This window comes from Engystomops pustulosus, chromosome 1 (assembly GCF_040894005.1).
Source record: "Engystomops pustulosus chromosome 1, aEngPut4.maternal, whole genome shotgun sequence".
Classification (NCBI taxonomy): domain Eukaryota; kingdom Metazoa; phylum Chordata; class Amphibia; order Anura; family Leptodactylidae; genus Engystomops; species Engystomops pustulosus.
In genome coordinates this window covers 262,446,003-262,469,314 of record NC_092411.1, presented here as the reverse complement: position 1 = coordinate 262,469,314, position 23,312 = coordinate 262,446,003, and the positions used below count along the sequence as shown (strand labels likewise).

Below are 23,312 nucleotides of genomic sequence, written 5' to 3'. Positions count from 1 at the left end.
CTGATAGAGACAAGTTGGAATAATATCTGTAAAATGCTGTATTTTTGTCAATAACAGTGAAACAGAGAATGGGGCACATTTACTAAGGTGCTTGCGCCAGTTTTCTGTTGGACTTTGCACATTCTTTCTCGTGTAAACTGCTTGCACAGGTATTGAAGAAGGGCCTGCGCCACATTTGTGTTACACGTGACCCATTAGCGTCGCGGTTGCACTAGTCATCATGTGACACGAATTTCTGCACTGAAGGGGGCGTTCCGGTGCTCAGTCGGATATGTTCCAGATTTAACATACAAAGTCAGAGAGAAAGGTGTCAAATGTCTCATGTTAAAGGTGCATCAAAAAAAATTGGTGTACTCTGTTTGAGCTGTGCAAAGGGTACCAGATTCAAGAGGAACATGCGTCAGAAATCCTGAATCCTGCGCCCCCTACACACTACACAGGCAAACTGCACATAGTCCAGGCTGCAACGTTCTTGGCAAATGTGCCCCATTGTGTTCATTTGTTATCCTGAGCATATTTAATAATCTTGTCTTTGTGCTGCAGATTCACAGGCTGTTACAATGAGCATAATATATCTGCTCTCTCCCTCCTACCTCCGTCTGTGTTCTCTAGCAACAGCAGAAAAGCAGGGGCAGGGAGATCTTCTCTGCTCAATGTAACCACATGTGAGGCTACAGCACTGAGGGGCTTTGGAAACAACCCCCAGAGCCCTTCATGCTCATTAGCATAATTATACAAGCTGATTGTAGAAGGACGAACAAATATAAGAAGATTACCACAGTCACAGTGCCTGGATCTATGAGTAAGTGCCCTTGGTTTAGCATGCTCTATTTGATGGTAGATTTCCTTTAAGTGCCTTAGGGAAAACATAAAAACCATAAAAACACACATGTAAATTTTGATTGTGGTAAGATTTGAACCCATGACTTACTATCCTTTTCCTTATCCAATCACTGGCTCCAAATCTCATCAGGGGACAGAGACTGGTTGCCAATCTCGGCCCCATGATACATAAACTCCCTAGCTTAATACAACACATATAAAGAGACAGCACTAGGGGTGGAAAGTGACAGTAGTTTAGTTTTAGACTGATCTGCTACCTTGTTCTTCATTCTTAAATTATGTGAAGGTGAAGCTGCTGATGGATCTTGGACTAGTAGACAATAGAGACCATAACATGGAACTGGATACACACTCATCATCCATGACAAGTAAAGTGAAGAACATTGATTATTTCATTAAATAGCTCCTGTCAAGGCATGGGATAGATAAGGCAGCAAGTGTACACTCACTTATTAGAGGTGATGAGCTGGAAGAAAACAAAAGGAATTGAGGAAGTTTGTTAAGAACCATATTCCGATGGCTGGTCAACTGGGTCAGTGCATCCCTAATGAAGTAAGTATTATGGAGTTTAGGATTTGCCCTTTATAAAGTGGTTAGTGCCTACTAATTGTAAAGTTACCCGTAAGATGACCAGTGGTTATTAAAGCCAGAGGCATATGTTGGGAGTGAAGGCTAGATCCAGAGAGTTTGCCGAGCCTATACCTAAGGATGTTTTGGTGGCATAGGAAGGGTCCACACATTACTCAGGTGGCTTTTTACGTAACGGTAACGATACTGTTCTCTAAAAATTTTCTATGTAGTTAAAAACATTAGCTACTCATCAGTGTTGAGTGGATTTGATCTACAAAGTTCATGTTTCCGCAGCCGCCAGTAATGCCCATTGGCTTTTAAATCGATCTATTTTCAGGACCACTGGAGCCCAATGATGTCATGGGGAAGGCCAATCCTCCCCAAAATGGCAGCACATGCCACATCAATTCAGATGTGACTTTGCCGGTGGCATTTAAACTTCTCAAACACCGATTGCACGGGTTACTGGGGGGTGTAGTTAGAGTGCCAAACTGAATTTCAAGTGCTGGTTTTGCCAAACTCAGCCAAACTTGAACCAATATGAGTCCACTCATAGTCATTTGAATGGAACCTGTTAGGCCTCTTATGCTGTATTTCCTGAGAGTAGCATAGTCCAGGGATATGAATGATATAATTTGCCCCACTTTTCTTTATCCTCATCCTCCAGTCATTCCTGTGCAATGGTTGGAGAATCAGCGAACCCACTTATCATCCTCATCATTGGACTTATCTGTGATAGAGTTAAAAGAACACTACAGAGTTAAAGAAAAAGTTTTTCTGGAGCGAGAACTTAAAGCCTAGGTCAGTGGGTATCACACAGCTGTAGTTACGCAGCGTGGCCACTACACAGAAAATGAAGTTATACCTGAGTTTTCTTTGGGTAACTATGATCAGCTGATCGCCGGTGGAACTGCCAATTGCTTTACCCCCACCAATTTGAAATTGATGACCCGTACTGAGGATAGGTTATCAATATGTAAATCGTCAACCAACTTTGAAGGGAACCTGCCATAACATTTTTACAAATACAGCTAGTGACAGGTTCCCTTAGAGCTCTACTAAATAACTGAAACCCTTCTTTTAGCTTAAAATAGTTTCCCTACCATCAGATACGTATTTCATGCAATTTCATGTGATGAGATACATACATGGGGTAGATTTTGCAAAAGTAACAGGACCCTAGATGACATTGCCTTGGTCACATGACATGAAGTGCCCAATGATGTATGAGAGATGTACCACATAGCAGCATGTCCTATCAGTGAGACCTGTCAAGCAGGACTAGGGAGGCAGCGCAGTACAGTGAACACTGCATATAATGGACCCCATTACATCAGGTAAGTTTACAAACAGTTGTTTTGTTAACATTGCAGCCATGGAAAGGAAACATTTAGGGATAGGGACAATGTTTTTTAATCATAGTTGTTGGTAAAGTATTTATTTTGGATGGGTTAATTTAAATGGCAGGTTCTCTTTAATTCCCCAAAACTTCTACATGGATATACAGAAACTGCTGATCATAGTGTGCCTGTCCCTTTAAATCCCTTTAACCCCTTAAGGACGCAGCCTGTTTGCAGGTTAAGGCTCGCAACTTTTTTTGGAAATTTGACCAGTGTCTCTTCCTGTGGTAATAACTTTTCAACGCTTTAAGATATCTCTGTGATTTTGAGATTGTTTTCTCGTGAGACATTGTAGTTTATGTTAGTAGTGTCATTTCAGTGATCCGTTCCTTTTTTGGGGGGTAAAAATTCAAAAATTTAGGAAAAATTTGAAAAAAATGACTATTTTCAAAGTTTCAAATGTTATAATTTTTAGACAAAAAGTGATACCACAAATTTTTTTTGATAGAAACCTTTTGCCATTGGTCTTCTTTTTATATCCATAATTTGTTTTACGTTTCCATTATTTTTATGGATGTGAGAAGGTTTGAAGTTTTAGTAGCAACTTCTCAGATTTTCTTGAAATTTGAAAAATGCGAACTTTTTGGTGATCAATTCAGTTTGGAAGTGCTCTATAAAGGCTTATGTACTATATACCCCCACAAGTAACACCATTTTATGAACCTAACATCTCAACCTATTCAAATCAGCATTTAAGAAGTCTGTTAACCCTTTAATTATTTTTCCGGAAGCATATGAAAATGGAGTGGAAATTTTGAAATTTCAATTTTTGATTTCAATCTTTCCAATTTAGCCCTAAAACGGATACATTCAGAAGGAATTTGAGGTAAATATATATTCCTAATTTCTTGCCCTGCTTCTTCCGAGTACGGCAATACCAGACATGTGGATGTCAGCTCCTGTTTCCCCGCACATCGATGTCCAGAACAGAGTTAGCGATACCGGGAATTTGGAAGGCCAATTTGGCTGCAAATATTTTGTGGTGCCACAGTGTAATTGAAGAGCCCCTGAAGTAAAAGTACAATAGAAAACCCCCCAAAATGTCACCATTTCGGAAACTAGACCCCTCAAAGAATTTATCGGTGGTTGTGGTGAGCATTTTAACCCCCGACACGCTGGTCAAAATTGAATGCAAAGTAAATGGTGCAGAGTAAAAATTGTGTTTTTATCTCAAAAATGTCATTTTAGTGCCTCATATACTGTGCCCAACCCATGCCACTTTAGACAAACACCCCAAAAATCATTCTGCGGGTTGTCCCGAGTACAGCAATACCACACATGTGCCAATAATTTACAGACTGGGCGCACAGAAGGGATGAGAACGGAAGGAGTGAAATTTTGATTTTCCAGCTCCGTTTTCACATGTTTGGATTTGGAGTGCCATGTCATGTTGGCAGGGCCCGTGAGGTGCCAGTGCAATAGAAACCCCCAATAAATGATACCATTACGGAAACTAGACCCCTCAAAGAATATATCGGTGGTTGTGGTGAGCATTTTAACCCCCGACACGCTGGTCAAAATTAAATGCAAAGTAAATGGTGCAGAGTAAAAATTGCGTTTTTATCTCAAAAATGTCATTTTAGTGCCTCATATACTGTGCCCAACCCATGCCACTTTAGACAAACACCCCAAAAATCATTCTGCGGGTTGTCCTGAGTACAGCAATACCACACATGTGCCAATAATTTACAGACTGGGCACACAGAAGGGATGAAAACGGAAGGAGTGAAATTTTGATTTTCCAGCTCCGTTTTCACATGTTTGGATTTGGAGTGCCATGTCATGTTGGCAGGGCCCGTGAGGTGCCAGTGCAATAGAAACCCCCAATAAATGATACCATTACGGAAACTAGACCCCTCAAAGAATTTATCGGTGGTTGTGGTGAGCATTTTAACCCCCGACACGCTGGTCAAAATTAAATGCAAAGCAAATGGTGCAGAGTAAAAATTGCGTTTTTATCTCAAAAATGTCATTTTAGTGCCTCATATACTGTGCCCAACCCGTGCCACTTTAGACAAACACCCCAAAAATCATTCTGCAGGTTGTCCCGAGTACAGCAATACCACACATGTGCCAATAATTTACAGACTGGGCACACAGAAGGGATGAAAACGGAAGGAGTGAAATTTAGATTTTCCAGCTCCGTTTTCACATGTTTGGATTTGGAGTGCCATGTCATGTTGGCAGGGCCCGTGAGGTGCCAGTGCAATAGAAACCCCAATAAATGATACCATTACGGAAACTAGACCCCTCAAAGAATTTATCGGTGGTTGTGGTGAGCATTTTAACCCCCGACACGCTGGTCAAAATTAAATGCAAAGTAAATGGTGCAGAGTAAAAATTGCGTTTTTATCTCAAAAATGTCATTTTAGTGCCTCATATACTGTGCCCAACCCATGCCACTTTAGACAAACACCCCAAAAATCATTCTGCGGGTTGTCCTGAGTACAGCAATACCACACATGTGCCAATAATTTACAGACTGGGCACACAGAAGGGATGAAAACGGAAGGAGTGAAATTTTGATTTTCCAGCTCCGTTTTCACATGTTTGGATTTGGAGTGCCATGTCATGTTGGCAGGGCCCGTGAGGTGCCAGTGCAATAGTAACCCCCAATAAATGATACCATTACGGAAACTAGACCCCTCAAAGAATTTATCGGTGGTTGTGGTGAGCATTTTAACCCCCGACACGCTGGTCAAAATTAAATGCAAAGTAAATGGTGCAGAGTAAAAATTGCGTTTTTATCTCAAAAATGTCATTTTAGTGCGTCATATATTGTGCCCAACCCATGCCACTTTAGACAAACACCCCAAAAATCATTCTGTGGGTTGTCCCGAGTACAGCAATACCACACATGTGCCAATAATTTACAGACTGGGCACACGGCAGGGGTCAGGAATAAAGAAGCACAATTTAGGTTTTCAAGCTTCGTTTTCACTAGATTGGTAATGGGGGGTACCCCCGAGGTACCAGTACAATAGAAACCCCCAAGTAGTGAACCTATTTTGGAAAGGGCACCCCTCAAAGAATGTATGTAGGCTTGTATGAGCATTTTAACCCCCAACACGCTGGCCAAAATTGAGTGCAAAGTAAATGGTGCAGAGTAAAAATTGTGTTTTTATCTCAAAAATGTCATTTTAGTGCCTCATGTACTGTGCCCAACCCATGCCACTTTAGACAAACACCCCAAAAATCATTCTGCGGGTTGTCCCGAGTACAGCAATACCACACATGTGCCAATAATTTACAGGCTGGGCACACAGCAGGGGTCAGTAATAAAGAAGCACAATTTAGGTTTTCAAGCTTCGTTTTCACTAGATTGGTAATGGGGGGTACCCCCGAGGTACCAGTACAATAGAAACCCCCAAGTAGTGAACCCATTTTGGAAAGGGCACCCCTCAAAGAATGTATGTAGGTTTGTATGAGCATTTTAACCACTAAGGTGCTGGCTCAAATGTAATACAAAGTGAGTAGTGCAGAGAAACAATTGTATTGCAATTTATCAAATATGCCATTGAAGTGACAAAAGTATTTTGCCCAACTCATGCCACTTTAGACAAACACCCCAAAAATCATTCTGCGGGTTACCCCGGTTAGGGCAATACCCCATAGGAGGCAATAACCTGTAGGATGGAGACACGGCAGGGCTCAAAAGGGAATAACTTGTTGGAGCACAGACATTGTACTTTTTTTTTTCTTTTTGGCATCATGAAAGATTTGTAGATGGCAATAGGGGCCAGTACAGTAGAAACCCCTAAGAACTGACCCTATTTTGGAAACTACACCCCTCCATGAATTAATCTAGGGGTATAGTTAGCATTTTAACCCCACAGGTGGACCCCTGAAAAAGTGCATAATGGATAGTGCATAGTAAAAAATATCCATTATGTCATTTTGTGCCCAGCTGCTGCCACGGGAGACAAACACCCTAAAAATCATGATGCATGTTTTCCCGGGTAAAGCATACGGGATAGTAATCTACAGGCTGGGCACATGGCAGGGCTTAGAAGGGAAGATGCGGCATGCGGCATGATGTATAAGCTGTGCGTCAGGGTAACAACAGGGTACTCTAAAAATCCAGGGATGTATGATAAATTCGGAAGCAATCTTTCATACATAACCCTGGTTTTTCTGGGCATGTCTCACAGTGATGAATGGTGTCCTTCCTAATGCCATTTTTGGAGCACACCCTGCACCTCTTTTGTGACCTTCCCTTGCTGGCTGATTGGGGAACTACTCCTGGAAAGTGCTGCCCTGGTACAATACGTGATGTGGCCTCACTTCCAGATGTGCTAGCACTCTCCCCTTCCTGGTCTCCAAAAAGAAAGTACTTTATTACCACCTCTTGAAATTCCAGGAAAGTTCCCCTCTGGCCGGCATATCGATGCAGCACATAAGCATTATACAATGCCATCTGCATGATGTGCACGGCCAGCTTCTTGTACCACACCCTCGACTTCCGCATGGCATTGTACGGCTGAAGCACCTGGTCAGACAAGTCCACCCCTCCCATGTATTTGTTATAATCTAAAATACAGTCTGGCTTGGGGGCTTCTGCACTGGCACCTCGTACTGGGACAGGGGTGGTGGTGTGCTCATGTATTGTGGTTAATACAAGGACCTCTCTCTTGTCCTTGTACTTAACACACAGTACAGAGTCGCTGCATAGTGCCCTGCTTTCGTGCCTTTTAAGTTTTTGCCCAAGCAGCGACTTAGGGAGACCTCTCTGATTTCTGCGTACAGTGCCGCATGCCTCAGTATTTCTGGAAGTGAGGCACTTGAACAGGGTGGTGCTGGTGTAGAAATTGTCCAGGTAGATGTGGTAGCCCTGGTCCAGCAGTGGGTGCACTAAATCCCACACTATCTTCCCTGTAACACCCAGGAAGGGGGGGCATTCTGGGGGCACTATAGTGGAGTCCTTCCCTTCATATACCCTGAACTTGTATGTGTACCCTGATGAACTTTCGCACAGCTTATACATCTTCACACCATACCTTGCCCTCTTATTGGGCAGGTACTGGCGGAATTGAAGTCTCCCTTTGAATTGTACCAGGGACTCGTCTATGCTCACATGTTTGGCGGGAGTATATGCCTGGGCAAACTTGGCACTAAAATGATCTAATATGGGCCTGACCTTAAATAACCGATCATAACTGGGGTCACCTCTGGGTGGGCACTGTGTGTTGTCAGTGTAGTGCAAAAACTTATGGATGGCTTCAAAGCGCATCCTGCTCATTGCCATGCGGAACATGGGGGTGTGGTACAGTATATCTGTGCTCCAGTAGTCCCTGATTGAAGGCTTCTTTACTAACCCCATAAGGAGTATTATGCCCCAATACTTGTGCATCTCTGCTGCAGTGACAGGGGTCCACCTGTAGGGTTGTGCATAAAAGGACGTGGGGTTTTGGGCAATATGTTGTGCAGCGTAGAGATTTGTCTGAAATATAATAATATTCAGCAGCGCCTCATCAAAAAAAAACTTAAAAAAGTCCACAGCTCTGAGCCCTGTCGTGTCAAAGTTAATTCCAGGATGGCCCGTAAAGTCAGGGACCTGAGGGGTATAATTATCTGGGGCTACCCATGTGGGGTCAGTGGAAGCCCCAGACGCTTCCCTGCAGAAGTCCCAGAAACTTCTCCTGCAGAAGTCCCAGGCACTTCTCCTGCAGAAGTCCCAGGCACTTCTCCTGCAGAAGTCCCAGGCACTTCTCCTGCAGAAGTCCCAGGCACTTCTCCTGCAGAAGTCCCTGGAACCCTACGGCGCCTTCTTGGGGGTCCTTCCAGGTCACTAGAAGATGAGCAGGAGGATGATGATAAGTAAAAGGGACCATCATCCCCACTAGCTGACTCGGTGTCAGAGGCAAGCATGTTATATGCCTCCAACACGGTGTACGTCTTCTGAGACATTGCACACAAAAAAAATAGAGAACTAGAAAAATTAGATAATGTGCACCAAACTACACGGATAAACCGTCTAGCAGGCACACAAAAAAAAAAAAATATAATGCACACCAAACTACACGGACAAGCCGCACAGATGGCACACACAAAAAATAATGTGCACTAAACTACACGGACAAGCCGCACAGATAGCACACAAAAAAAAAAAGAGAATGCACACCAAACCACACGGACAAGCCGCACAGATGGCACACAAAAAATAATGCGCACTAAACTACACGGACAAGCCGCACAGATAGCACACAAAAAAAATAATGTGCACTAAACTACACGGACAAGCCGCACAGATAGCACACAAAAAAAAAAAGAGAATGCACACCAAACCACACGGACAAGCCGCACAGATGGCACACAAAAAATAATGCGCACTAAACTACACGGACAAGCCGCACAGATAGCACACAAAAAAAAAAAGAGAATGCACACCAAACCACACGGACAAGCCGCACAGATGGCACACAAAAAATAATGCGCACTAAACTACACGGACAAGCCGCACAGATAGCACACAAAAAAAATAATGTGCACTAAACTACACGGACAAGCCGCACAGATAGCACACAAAAAAAAAAAGAGAATGCACACCAAACCACACGGACCAGCCGCACAGATGGCACACAAAAAATAATGCGCACTAAACTACACGGACAAGCCGCACAGATAGCACACAAAAAAAAAGAGAATGCACACCAAACCACACGGACCAGCCGCACAGATGGCACACACAAAAAGTAGCTACGTACGGGTACACCTACGGCGCTCTGGAAAAAAATATTACCAGGCACCGAAAAAAAACCTATGTGCACCGCGCAAAAAGGCGCTACTAATGCACCTAGCTTGCCCTAAGACAAACTAACTACCGCTAAGACTGCTAAAGATTCTGTGCAGCGCTATTCACACGGCGCACTGAAAAGTGCGTCCAGTGCAGAACAACGCTAACACAGCGCACTGAAAAGTGCGTTTGGGTTCAGAAGGGACAGACAGGGAAAAACGGAAGACACGTGGGATCACACAAGGCGATCACACAGGGAACACACAGGACACAGGAAAAAACAGATAGGATGGGAATTTGTAGGGAACAATAGGGATCAGATAAGGATCAGAACACTATTTATAGTGTAAAAGTGTATTTTGGTGCACACAGTAACGCTCTTTCCTCTCTCCAGCGATACCAAACCAAAATGGTGCCGCTGGAGGAAGAGGAAAGGGCTAAAAGCACGTTTTTCAGCCCAAAATCGCTGTAATTGGCCAGTCAGGTTTGACTGGCCAATCACGGCGATCGGCGGGCGGGACCGATTTGATTGGTCGGGTGACGGAGACAGGAACTCCTCCTGCCTCTGTCACCCAATTCTCGTCCCGATGTCACCACGTCGCGAGACGTGGTGACAATTCTAAAATCCTATGCGCTCGCGCCGTAGCTGTACTGCGCTGAGCGCTAATCGTCGGAAGCTGCGCAGTACAGCTACGGCGCGGAGCGCTAAGGTGTTAAATATAGCAGATAAGTTACATAGTAGGAACACAGGGCAGAAACTAAATATCCAAAGTGCTATTTCGTCATACACTTTTGCATTACACCACCCAGTTCTTGATGAAATGTGTAAGCCAATGAATTAGGGTTGAAATCCCATATTTTACTTAGAGAAGTAAAAGCCATTACCCAGCCATGAACCTGTGATACGCCGATCATGTGCAGGGACCAAATGGATTGTCTATAATCTCATTAAATTATCCTCTAATCACCTGAAATAAATGATAACATGGGTTATACATCACTGTCCTATGGATTGTCCATATCTGCTGTGTGTGATTGTTCAGTATCAGACAGGTCCTCAATATAAGGACTACCTCAGTCCATACATCAATATTTCCAATACCTAAAATATTTGCCATATTGTGTCAACACAAGTGAATGCAGACAATTTTCTGATCATTAGTCACACTTGTATCCAAACATCATTAAATCGCACACAAAATAGTTTGCAAGAAAAATTGTATGGGAACCTGATGGGTGCCTGTATAATGTGTCAGTATCGCCCCCAAATGAAGGAAAAATGATACAGTTCATCTCCATATTATTGAAGTTTTCATAGGTCACAATCATTGAGATTTAGAAAGGGTTAATGTATATATTGCTCATTTAAAGGGGAAGCTCATGACAAAACACAAATGAAGTCAACCTGTCCTGGGGCACACTCTCATGGACCAAGCTCTGCGATCTCTATCTGAAGGTTTATTCGCACAGGCGTATTAGCAATATTCACATGGCTGCAGTAGTCCGTAGGGATGCCGGGACTCATCGCATCTTAGATAACACCCCAAGTCCAAATCGCTCACAAAAAGTAGACTTCTCCTTTAAAAAAGGCTATCGGCTCCATCATACAACACATATCAGCACCCATGTAAATAATTTGTAACCTATGTCACCAATTTGTCACCAACCTAAAGTTCTACATAACCAAAGTATTAAAAACTAGGACCTTACATTAGATACAATGTAACATATAATCCCACACACAAGTAAATGCTATTCCACACATACCGGATACATCTGACAAGCAAGAATTTACGATAAAATAGAATAAACCCTAAAGACAATGTAAAAGATAAGATAAAAAAATTCTAATTACCTTTACCTGTATGAAGCGAACCAGTGGCCAACCTCACCAGATACTGCACAAACTTCAGAATCTCCCTTTTACAGCGTTTCCTACAGGTGCTCATCTTATGGAGCAGAATTATGTGATGTCTTAATAGTAGAGAAAGAGGGAAAAAATGGGAAAAGTCTCCCTAGATGATGATGTTCTTAGGTTTGATTTAAGGTCACAGTCTTCTCAGTACTGGAGGTCTCCAGGATATCATGAATGTGCTGAGGATGAGGATGATGAGGATTCCTCCCAGGGTAAGCAGTGCTCCACAATGACACTCCACAGACAGCCTGCCTGGCCAGTGATGCTCATGCGGAGTTAACTGGATATGCTACAGAAGAGATTTACTTACACAAGGCTCCCAGTAGAAAATACAAGCTCACATCAGCCACCGCAGCCTCCAGGCGGAGCCTCTAACCTGAGCCTCGCACACATATCCAGGCACTTCACAGCAAATCTCCATGTATTGCTCATCAATAATCAGTGCAAAATAATCCACTTCCAAGTTAACAGATTTATTAAAATAAACTGAATCGTTCCAGAACTGAAAGTTTTACAACCTTCTTATATACTTTGTGTTCCAATCTTTCACTATTTTCAAGATACGGGATTGTAGTCAGTAAATGGGAACAGCCTGGACACCTAGAGAGATATTATACTTTAGGATAACATTAGGATTCCTGTGGGTGGATATGTTGTCACAATTCTTCTGCTGTGAAAAGCAGGTCTATGCTGTATGTAAAGGGTATATATAGCATATTTACTCGAGTATTAGCCAAGGTTTTCAGCTAAAAAACCCTAGTTTTAGACTTGGTCACTGTCCAAGGTGGAAAAGGCCTTGGAACTTCCGGTGTAACCTCTCTAGAACTTTCCAGCCACCAGGAGTTCTATAAACTTCACCTGGAGGATTGAGAGTTCAGGTATCCAATTTGGCAAGCTATGTGCAGCGCTGCATAATCTGTGTGCGCTATATAAATAATAATAATAATTATTATTATAGGGGGTAATTGAGGTTATTTTTTATTTAAAGGAAACCTACCACCACAAACCTACCTATAAAGGTAGATCGGGTGGTAGGTGACTCAATGGGACGTGAGGATAGCCCTTTTAAGGGCTAATCCTCACGTCCCCACACTTTTTTGTAAACTTTTATTACCCAAATATGTTAATTTTGTTATGCGGCTACTTGGGCGTGGAGTAGCCGCATCTGAGGTTACACGAGGCGGCTACTCCACGCCCCGGTAGCCATTTTACCCCTCCTACTCACCATGTTCGGCGCGCAGCTGCTCGTAGCTGCGCGCCCTCGTCCGCCGATCCTGCCGTCTGCGCATGCGCGGTAACTGCTCCGAAGCCGGGGCTGCACAGGCGCGGGCCTGCTGTTCTGCGCATGCGCAGACGGCAGGATCGGCGGACGAGGGCGCGCAGCTACGAGCAGCTGAGTAGGAGGGGTAAAGTGGCTTCCGGGGCGTGGAGTAGCCGCCTCGTGTAACCTCAGATGCGGCTACTCCACGCCCAAGTAGCCGCATAACAAAATTAACATATTAGGGTAATAAAAGTTTACAAAAAAGTGCGGGGACGTGATGATTAGCCCTTAAAAGGGCTATCCTTACGTCCTATTGATTCACCTACCACCCAATCTACCTTTATAGGTAGATTTGTGGTGGTAGGTGCCCTTTAACAAAGGGCTGCTGCGTGCATTTCATTTCTGGGGGAGGCTGCTAAGCAATGTCACGGGTGCTCCTGCGATCCCCCTCTCAAGTCTCAGGCACACCCATGTGCCTCCCTGTGCCCCCTCATCGTTGCGGCAGGCTCACTCACCTGTCCACAATCCAGCACTGTTTCCCGCGATCCTGCGCATGCGCTGCCGCCTTCTAGGGCGAGTGCGCGCAGGCTTCTCGAGATTCAAAGGGCCAGCGTGCCGCTAATAGGCGCTGGCCACCTGGCAGTCTACTAAATAGCCAGCCTCTTCCCTTATCCAAAACTTTTTCAATTTTCCATGTAAAAAGCTGTGTGAAGCTGGAAAAAAATTCCAAATGTGCTGAAATTGAAAAAAAAACTATTGCATCACTTTCTTGTGGGCTCAGTTTTTTCGGTACGATCACGGTAATACCACATTTAGATTTAGGTTTTATAGTGTTTTAATACCTTTTCAAAAATTAAGCTGTGTAAGAAAAAATAAAATAAATCTTCTGACGTGAATAACTTTTTCATACTTCGGTGTACGGAGCTGTGTGAGGTGTCATTTTTTGAGAAATGAGCTGATGTTTTCAATGCTACCATTTTGAGGACTATGCAATCTTTTGGCGACTTTTTATTACATTTTTTATGTGATGTAAAGCGGTGTAAAAGTGTTTTTATATTTTGATAGATACAGGCAGGCCCCGGGTTACGTACACGATAGGGTCCGGAGGTTTGTTCTTAAGTTGAATTTGTATGTAAGTAGCAACTGTATATTTTATCATTGTAGATCCAGAAAAAAAAAATTTTGGCCCCAGTGACAATTGGAGTTGAAACATTTTCTGCTGTAATGGGACCAAGTATTATCCATAAAGCTTCATTACAGACACCTTACAGCTGATCATTGCAGCCTGGGACTATAGTAACATTCAGAGAGCTTCACCAGAGGTCAGAGGGGTCTGTCTGTAACTATGGGTTGTCTGTAAGTCGGGTGGCCTTAAGTAGAGGACCGCCTGTACCTAACCTGTCTGTGATTTTTACTGTTTATTACGTTTTATATCAGTTATAGGGAAAGGGGGGTTATTTGAATTTTTAGGTTTTTTACATTTTGTATTATTTTTTAAACTTTCTTTTTTTTACTATTTTTACTATCAAGCCTAGATGGTCTGATCGTTCCTACCATATACTGCATCAGTACTGTATTTTTTACATTGTATTCACATTTACACATTTTTACACAGTTTTCATTACAATGAGCCACTGGCTCATTTTATCGAAACTGCAGAAACCAGCCTCAGGGCTGTCATGGCAACCAATCGCCGCTCCATGATGACATTTTGGGGAGCGACGATCGGAACCAAGATGGCGACACCCACACGCTGCCGCCTTTTAAATGCTGCCAGCAGGGTTAATACCCGCGATCGGTGCTTGCACCGACCGCAGGTATTAGTGGTGTGTGTTTGCAGCAATATGCAGCAAACTCTATTTCTGTATGAAGAGGGCTCACACCATGAGCCCTCTTCATACACCCCCCGCTCCTCTGTGCGGTACATGTACAGGTTACAATTAATATTCTGATTGCCTTATACACAAGTATATACGTTAATCTAAATATATGGCCTTGTAGTTGCAGTGACCTGTATCATAGTAAAAAGGAATTCAGAGAAATGTAAATTTTTATTTGTATGCAAATTAGAATTTTACTGCAACCAATGTTACCCGGTTTCATAGGAGAAGGAGCTAGGGAACTGTCAATCAAGGTTGAGTTGGTTAAACTGGGGAACTGAAACCAGCAGTCACTTCCATGGTGACACGAAATTCTCATTCGATTGCTCCCATACACTGCTCTCTATCTCTACCTTTTTCCCACCGCTTTAAGGCAGCAGCATTAGGGACTTTATACAGCAGTACTGAGCAGTGTTGTTGTGAATTCAGCTGCATGATTCAAACAGCAGAACACTTGCTAGAAGATGTATATATGTATATATCTATATGTGTTTGTCTCTCTTTAACTAGATTTTCATAGTAGATTTCCTCCAAAAGTTTTCAATGATTCTCTGAAAGACAAAAGCTGCAAAAAAATTTAATTTTCGGTGATTAATGGGGGTCTCCCTGCAGCATGTAATCTCCTTTGTCTGCATATAGTTGCATTTATGTTTATCCCTCATTTTCAATTTCATGCTTATGACACACAAGGAGAATATACAGTAGTCACTGGCGGATACCCAGCAGCGAGCTCAGAAATACAAGGTAAGCTGTACAGGAGACAGATTGTCTGGCTGCAAGAGTTTCTCTCTAACCACCAGATCTTAATATATAGAAGCCATTAGTATAATTGGCAGTTCATGACCCTATTGGTATTAACTAGATATAAACCAATACAAGGTCTGCTACACAAATAGCCTATCGACCTTCCGCTTCCCAGGTGTATTTTCCTTCTGTATTTCACCGGTTGCATCTAACAATACGTAAATGCAACATGACTAACACCTGCTCCAGCGCTGTCTCTGTGGACCCTGAGGAAGGGTTCTTGATACGTGAAGGGTTGTCATAATTTGGATCAGTGGAGCGTGATGTCCTTTGCATAACACTACAACATTGTATTCATAGACCATGTACCAGACTCATGATATTCCATCGGAGGTTGTTCCTAGGTCATGTGAGATGTCTGCACTGTAAACTTGAGCCGAGGACAAGAAACAATACTGTAAACCAATGAATAATGAGGCACCTTGTAATGGCACATGGAGTGTAAACATGGGATCACCTGCCCTTCTACTTTCTATTTACCTCATATATAAATAATGGGAGCCGGATGCTTCATACTCAGAGCCCCTTTACCAGTCCAGTTTGGAGAAAGTAGTTAAGGAAGCATGGATGACAGCGGACCATTAGGAAGCTGTAAAGTCATAGAAGTTAAAACCCTAAAGCCCACCTACGCGTTTCATCTGGTTGCCAACTATCTATCTATTCACATGATGGCAAGTCTGGATTGGGGTGATACTAATCATCACATCCCTAAGTGAAGGCATCATAAAACGCAGCTGAGGATATCAGTATGTATGAAGGTCCCCATATTCTAGAATCTGCCCTTTGGTCAATTGATCGTCCCAAAGACCTTTACAAATATTGTTCGAACAATTTCTTATTCCTAAATTTATCCTTAGGGCAAAGTCATTTTTTTCCTATATACAATCAAGCAGGTGCAAGAGGCATCAGAGAGGGTTGAGATGTCCAACCTAATTTTGAGATGAAAATATTAATTCCCAGATGTAATTCTGCATTCTGTCTCTCAATCTGCAGCTCTTTCTGATGTTCCTTGAGAGACCATTAAGTTCCTGTCATATGCATTTCCCCATTATCTTGAAAAGTTTCCTGAAAGATATGTTATGCTATAATCCTAGGAGAAGTTTTCTCCATTAAATAAGGAAGGCTTCATCTCAACCAGCACATGCAAGTTAAGAAAATCCACTTAGAATAAATGTAAAAAAATTTGTGTATCCATAGTGTAGGAGTAAAAAGGAAATAAAACAGGAAGATCCCACGCGTTTCAGAATTTATCTGTTCATAGCTCTGTTGTTGGCTTACTCATTCCCTACTTTTTGTCCAAATTTACATGCTTTGTCTTCTTTAGTATTTAGAAGCCACCCTAGATTTTTTTCTGATACTTAAAGGTCCCAATAAGGGATGACAGTGGCTTCTTAAGGTTTCATCACCAACAGGAGTGTCAGTTGTTCTCTTCTATTATAAAAGCAGAACAATGGAAACTATTTATTAATGCAAAGGGAAGACCGTTACCATTGACTTCCATGTGGGAGGGTGTCATCCGTCATGTTTCAGTAGTCTGCTGTGCTATGTTTTCCATCATTAACAGCTGAAACATGAAGCAATGGGACCTCCTGTATATGTAAGACAATGGTAACAGATACTAAATGAAAGGCCTTCCATTAAGTATAAGCATTTAGTTTCCAAGGTTCTGCACCTATAATGGAACATAAAGATGACAACTCCTGGCATTGATGTGAACTCATCTTTTGCTAATTGGTTTGAACAAGCTATTTGCTAGGTGTCTTTATGCTCAGATAGAATACATACTCATTCGAAGACCAATTCCCAACTGAAAATTCAGCCTCTTTTGAGTACATGAAGGGTGACCAATTGGTAGTGAGGAGCAGATCCAAACCATACTATTTCAGTCCGTGCCAAACATCATGGGTTCAGATCCCCAGACTAGTTGATGGGAAGATGAGCAGCCAATCAACCAGGACTTATGGGCCATTATGGGCATGGCTGTGATTGGCCAAGTGGGACTTGTGAGCCTCCTATATAAGAGTCACATGTCGGGGCACCATTACAGAGAGGGAGAGAATGCAGCTGGAGTCACATTGAGGGACAGAGTTTGTAATAACTTAATAATTGCCCTTTTTAGGGCAGTCTAAAGTCATATGTCAGACAGTGTTGACTCCATCTGTATACTCTTAAGGACAGGCCATTTTGCGCATCCAAGCGCAAAAGTTTTCGTATTCTTAAAGTTCAGCATCAGCAATAACTGCATCCGTAAATTCCTAAAGTGTAGTGTCAGTGATAACTGTATTTGTTTATTCCTAAAGTGCAGCTTCAGTGATAACTGCATCTGTATATTCTCAAAGTGCAGTATCAGTGATAACATAACTGTGTTTATGTTTTTCCCATTGATTCTTTTTTTGAACAGAGAGTAACTGGGTGTGGATACCCACAGTGTCTGTAACCACACTGAGAGGAAAGGTATATGGCTCATTACTAATTTTATTTATTTAAAAAGTGCAGCTATTTAAGTGCACAACAGAATTATTCAAGAATTGAACCAAAAGGGAACAAGCTGTTTTTATCGATAAGAACATGTCTAACAGTTGTCTTTCAAAATGTTATCCGAAAAGCACAATAACCTCTTTCTTCCATCACCTTTCCCCTCCAAATCTTGTGGACGTGTAGAGGCACTTAGAAAAGATGCACTGTCAAGATGTCAAGATGGCGCCGCTATAGGTGGCTGCCTGTGCATGGGATCCAGTTTTTTCTCCACCCCTTACTCCCCCACCCACCTTGTGGTACCAACTCAGAACACTCACCCTATCACCCTCCACTAAGCAGATCATTAGCAGTAGGTGCTCCATGTCGCACAACTGGTTGCAACACAGCACCGGAACCAGATCCTGGCAGCCAAGAGCACCAGTAACGGCTTCATCAGAGCACCTGAAATGTAAGTGATCACAACCAGAGCCTTACCGCAAGTCAGGAGGACGCTGCACATGGGCTCCAGTGGCAGCCAGAACCAGGCAGCTTAAGCGCCAATACTTGGCAAAAGTGGAGCTAAGGGCAGTGTCAAACCAACAGCAGCAGGGGCACACTGCGGTATAATCACAACACCGTAAGCACCGCAGCAGCCCCCCTAATGTAGTATACCTTTTACAAGTCTGTCTAGTCTGTGTCTACTTGTTATTGTGACTAGTATATTTAAGTACCAAAATTGTCTCCCCATATATATTGTAACGTGGTCATGTAACCTGTATTGTGTAAGGAACCAGCAACATGTAAGAAGCTGCCTCTCGAAGAATTTATGAATTTGTATTGTTAAAATTAAATAATAATTACCAGGGCCGGATTAAGGTTGGTGGGGGCCCCTGGGCGCAAAATCTGGTGGAGGCCCCCACTGTGTGCAGCGTGCATACACGTCTTCCTGCACACTATCCACGCAGTAACACCGCTACATACAGCTGCCTCATCCCCAGTAACACAGCTACATACAGCCGCCTCACCCCCAGTAGCACAGCTACATACAGCCGCCTCGCCCCCAGTAACTCAGCTACATACAGCCGCCTCACCCCCAGTCACTCAGCTACATACAGCCGCCTCACCCCCAGTAACACAGCTACATACAGCCGCCTCGCCAGTAACACAGCTACATACAGCCGCCTCACCCCCAGTAACACAGCTACATACAGCCGTCTCATCCATATTAACACAGCTACATACAGCCGCCTCACCCCCAGTAACACAGCTACATACAGCCGTCTCATCCATATTAACACAGCTACATACAGCCGCCTCATCCGTAGTAACACAGCTACATACAGCCACTTCATCCGTAGTAACACATCTACATACAGCCGCCTCACCCCCAGTAACACAGCTACATACAGCCGCCTCACCCCCAGTAACACAGCTACATACAGACGCAACGCCCCCAGTAACACAGCTACATACAGCCGCCTCACCCCGAGTAACACAGCTACATACAGCCGCATCACCCCCAGTAACACAGCTACATACAGCCGCATCACCCCCAGTAACACAGCTACATACAGCCGCATCACCCCCAGTAACACAGCTACATACAGCCGCATCACCCCCAGTAACACAGCTACATACAGCCGCATCACCCCCAGTAACACAGCTACATACAGCCGCCTCGCCCCCAGTAACACAGCTACATACAGCCGCCTCGCCCCCAGTAACACAGCTACATACAGCCACCTCGCCCCCAGTAACACAGCTACATACAGCGGCATCACCCCCAGTAACACAGCTACATACAGCGGCATCACCCCCAGTAACACAGCTACATACAGCCGCATCACCCCCAGTAACACAGCTACATACAGCGGCATCACCCCCAGTAACACAGCTACATACAGCCGCATCACCCCCAGTAACACAGCTACATACAACCGCATCACCCCCAGTAACACAGCTACATACAGCCGCATCACCCCCAGTAACACAGCTACATACAGCCGCCTCATCCCCAGTAACACAGCTACATACAGCCGCCTCATCCCCAGTAACACAGCTACATACAGCCGCATCACCCCCAGTAACACAGCTACATACAGCCGCATCACCCCCAGTAACACAGCTACATACAGCCGCCTCGCCCCCAGTAACACAGCTACATACAGCCACCTCGCCCCCAGTAACACACCTACATACAGCCACCTCGCCCCCAGTAACACACCTACATACAGCCGCCTCACCCCTAGTAACACAGCTTCATACAGCCGCCTCGCCCCCAGTAACACAGCTACATACAGCCGCCTCGCCCCCAGTAACACAGCTACATACAGCCGCATCACCAGTAACACAGCTACATACAGCCGCCTCATCCCCAGTAACACATCTACATACAGCCGCCTCGCCCCCAGTAACACAGCTACATTACAGCCGCCTCACCAGTAACACAGCTACATACAGCCGCCTCGCCCCCAGTAACACAGCTACATTACAGCCGCCTCATCAGTAACACAGCTACATACAGCCGCCTCGCTCACAGTAACACAGCTACATACAGCCGCCTCGCCCCCCAGTAACACAGCTACATACGGCCCCCTCACCCCCAGTAACACAGCTACATACAGCCGCCTCACCCCCAGTATTACAGCTACATACAGCCGCCTCATCCCCAGTAACACAGCTACATACAGCCGCCTCGCCCCCAGTAACACAGCTACATACAGCCACCTCGCCCCCAGTAACACACCTACATACAGCCACCTCGCCCCCAGTAACACACCTACATACAGCCGCCTCACCCCTAGTAACACAGCTTCATACAGCCGCCTCGCCCCCAGTAACACAGCTACATACAGCCGCCTCGCCCCCAGTAACACAGCTACATACAGCCGCATCACCAGTAACACAGCTACATACAGCCGCCTCATCCCCAGTAACACATCTACATACAGCCGCCTCGCCCCCAGTAACACAGCTACATACAGCCGCCTCATCCCCAGTAACACATCTACATACAGCCGCCTCGCCCCCAGTAACACAGCTACATTACAGCCGCCTCACCAGTAACACAGCTACATACAGCCGCCTCGCCCCCAGTAACACAGCTACATTACAGCCGCCTCATCAGTAACACAGCTACATACAGCCGCCTCGCTCACAGTAACACAGCTACATACAGCCGCCTCGCCCCCCAGTAACACAGCTACATACGGCCCCCTCACCCCCAGTAACACAGCTACATACAGCCGCCTCACCCCCAGTATTACAGCTACATACAGCCGCCTCATCCCCAGTAACACAGCTACATACAGCCACCTCACCCCCAGTAACACAGCTACATACAGCCGCCTCATCCCCAGTAACACAGCTACATACAGCCACCTCATCCCCAGTAACACCGCTACATACACATGCCTCTCCAGTAACACAGCTACATACAGCCGCCTCACCCCCCAGTAACACAGCTACATACACATGCCTCTCCAGTAACACAGCTACATACAGCCGCCTCATCCCCAGTAACACAGCTACATACAGCCGCCTCATCCCCAGTAACACAGCTACATACAGCCGCCTCACCCCCAGTAACACAGCTACATACAGCCGCCTCACCCCCAGTAACACAGCTACATACAGCCGCCTCATCCCCAGTAACACAGCTACATACAGCCGCCTCATCCCCAGTAACACAGCTACATACAGCCGTCTCATCCCCAGTAACACAGCTACATACACATGCCTCTCCAGTAACACACCTACATACAGCCGCCTCATCCCCAGTAACACAGCTACATACAGCCGCCTGGCCCCCAGTAACACAGCTACATACAGTCGCCTGGCCCCCAGTAACACAGCTACATACACATGCCTCTCCAGTAACACACCTACATACAGCTGCCTCGCCCCCAATATACACACATACAGCAAATACACACACATTCAGTATATACAGCATTTTCACAGACATACGGGAAATACACACACATTCAGTATACGGAGCATATACATACATACCACATACACAGCATGTAAACATACATCATATATATATATATATATTTTTAAATCTGCACATATATATGCTTATACAAATATATGCGTGTATAAAAACAGTATATACATATATAGACAGTAGATGCATATATACACAGTATATACATATATAGACAGTAGATGCATGTATACACATATACACAGTATATACACATATACACAGTATATACACATATACACAGTAGATGCATATATACACATATACACAGTATATACAAACATAGACAGTAGATGCATATACACATATACACAGTATATACATATATACACATATACACATATACACAGTAGATGCATATATACACATATACATAGTATATACATATATAGACAGTAGATGCATATATACACACAGTAGATGCATTTATACACATATACACAGTATATACATCATATATAAACACAGATAAATACATATGTAGTGTATACTTACCCTTTTAGGATGACTGGCTGTCGGGTCAGGCGGGTCTTCGGCGTGGGGGGGTCAGTCGGTTGCTGGTTTGGATGTTCGGCCGGGTAGTAGGAGCGGAGGTCAGCCGCTTGTTCCGCGGGGGGGGGGGGGGAGCGGAGGACGGCAGCTGCTTGTTCTGCCGGGGGAAGGGGGGGGGGGAAGAGCGGAGGACGGTCGCTGCTGCTTGTTCCGCCGGGGGGAGGATGGACGGCAGCTGCTTGTTCTGCCGGGGGGGGGGGGGGGTGCGAGGAGCGGAGGACGGGCGCTTGTTCGGGCGCGGGTGGGGGGTTTGGAGTGGAGGAAGGGCGCTTGTTCCGCTGGTGGGGGGGGGGGGGGAGCGGAGGACAGCCGCATTTCTGGGGGGGTTGGGGAGCGGAGGACGGCCACATTTCTGGGGGGGTTGGGGAGCGGAGGGCGACCGCTTGTTCAGGCGGGGGAGGGGGGGTTGCGGAGGGCGGCCGCTTGTTCGGGCTGGGGAGGACGAGCGCGAGCGGGGTTACGAGCGGGCGGGGAGGCGTAACCATGCAGCGAGTTGGGCGGGCAGGGAGGTGGGAACCTGTGCGGGGGGCAGACGCCTCGGCCATGCGGGGAGGCGGTCACCTGTGTCGTGGTCGGGCGGACAGCTCTGGGAGGTGGCGGCAGAGGAGCCATGGCCCAGGGGGGGTGATCTGGTGGGGGCCCCCTGGGGGGGCAAGATGGTGGGGGCCCCGGGGCTCTAGCCCCGGGAGCCCCGCCTATAATCCGGCCCTGATAATTACCATATATACTCGTGTATAAGCCGAGTTTTTCAGCACAAAAAATGTGCTGAAAAATGTCCCCTCGGCTTATACACCAGTCTATTAAAAAAAAAAACTTATATACTCACCCTCGGGAGGCCCAATACTCCACACAGCTCCCTGATGTCCCCATCTTCTTTCTTTCCCACGGCTCTTCTTCTTTCTTCTG

At 45.0% G+C, this 23,312-nt stretch overlaps 1 protein-coding gene across 4 annotated transcripts in view; it reads right to left on the bottom strand.

The window, feature by feature from the left end:
* The window catches only part of KCNIP4 (potassium voltage-gated channel interacting protein 4), a 384,363-nt gene that overhangs the window by 337,903 nt on the left and 23,148 nt on the right, over positions 1-23,312 (bottom strand). The window contains exon 1 of one of the 4 annotated variants that reach the window (XM_072126017.1): positions 11,402-11,752. The exons of 2 other annotated variants lie outside the window; for them this stretch is intronic. In XM_072126017.1, the coding sequence (XP_071982118.1) occupies positions 11,402-11,495 (94 nt within the window). In that variant the 5' untranslated portion in view covers positions 11,496-11,752. Of the gene's footprint in view, positions 1-11,401; positions 11,753-23,312 lie in introns of those variants that run through there. One more of the 4 variants, XM_072126018.1, reaches the window with a different exon arrangement.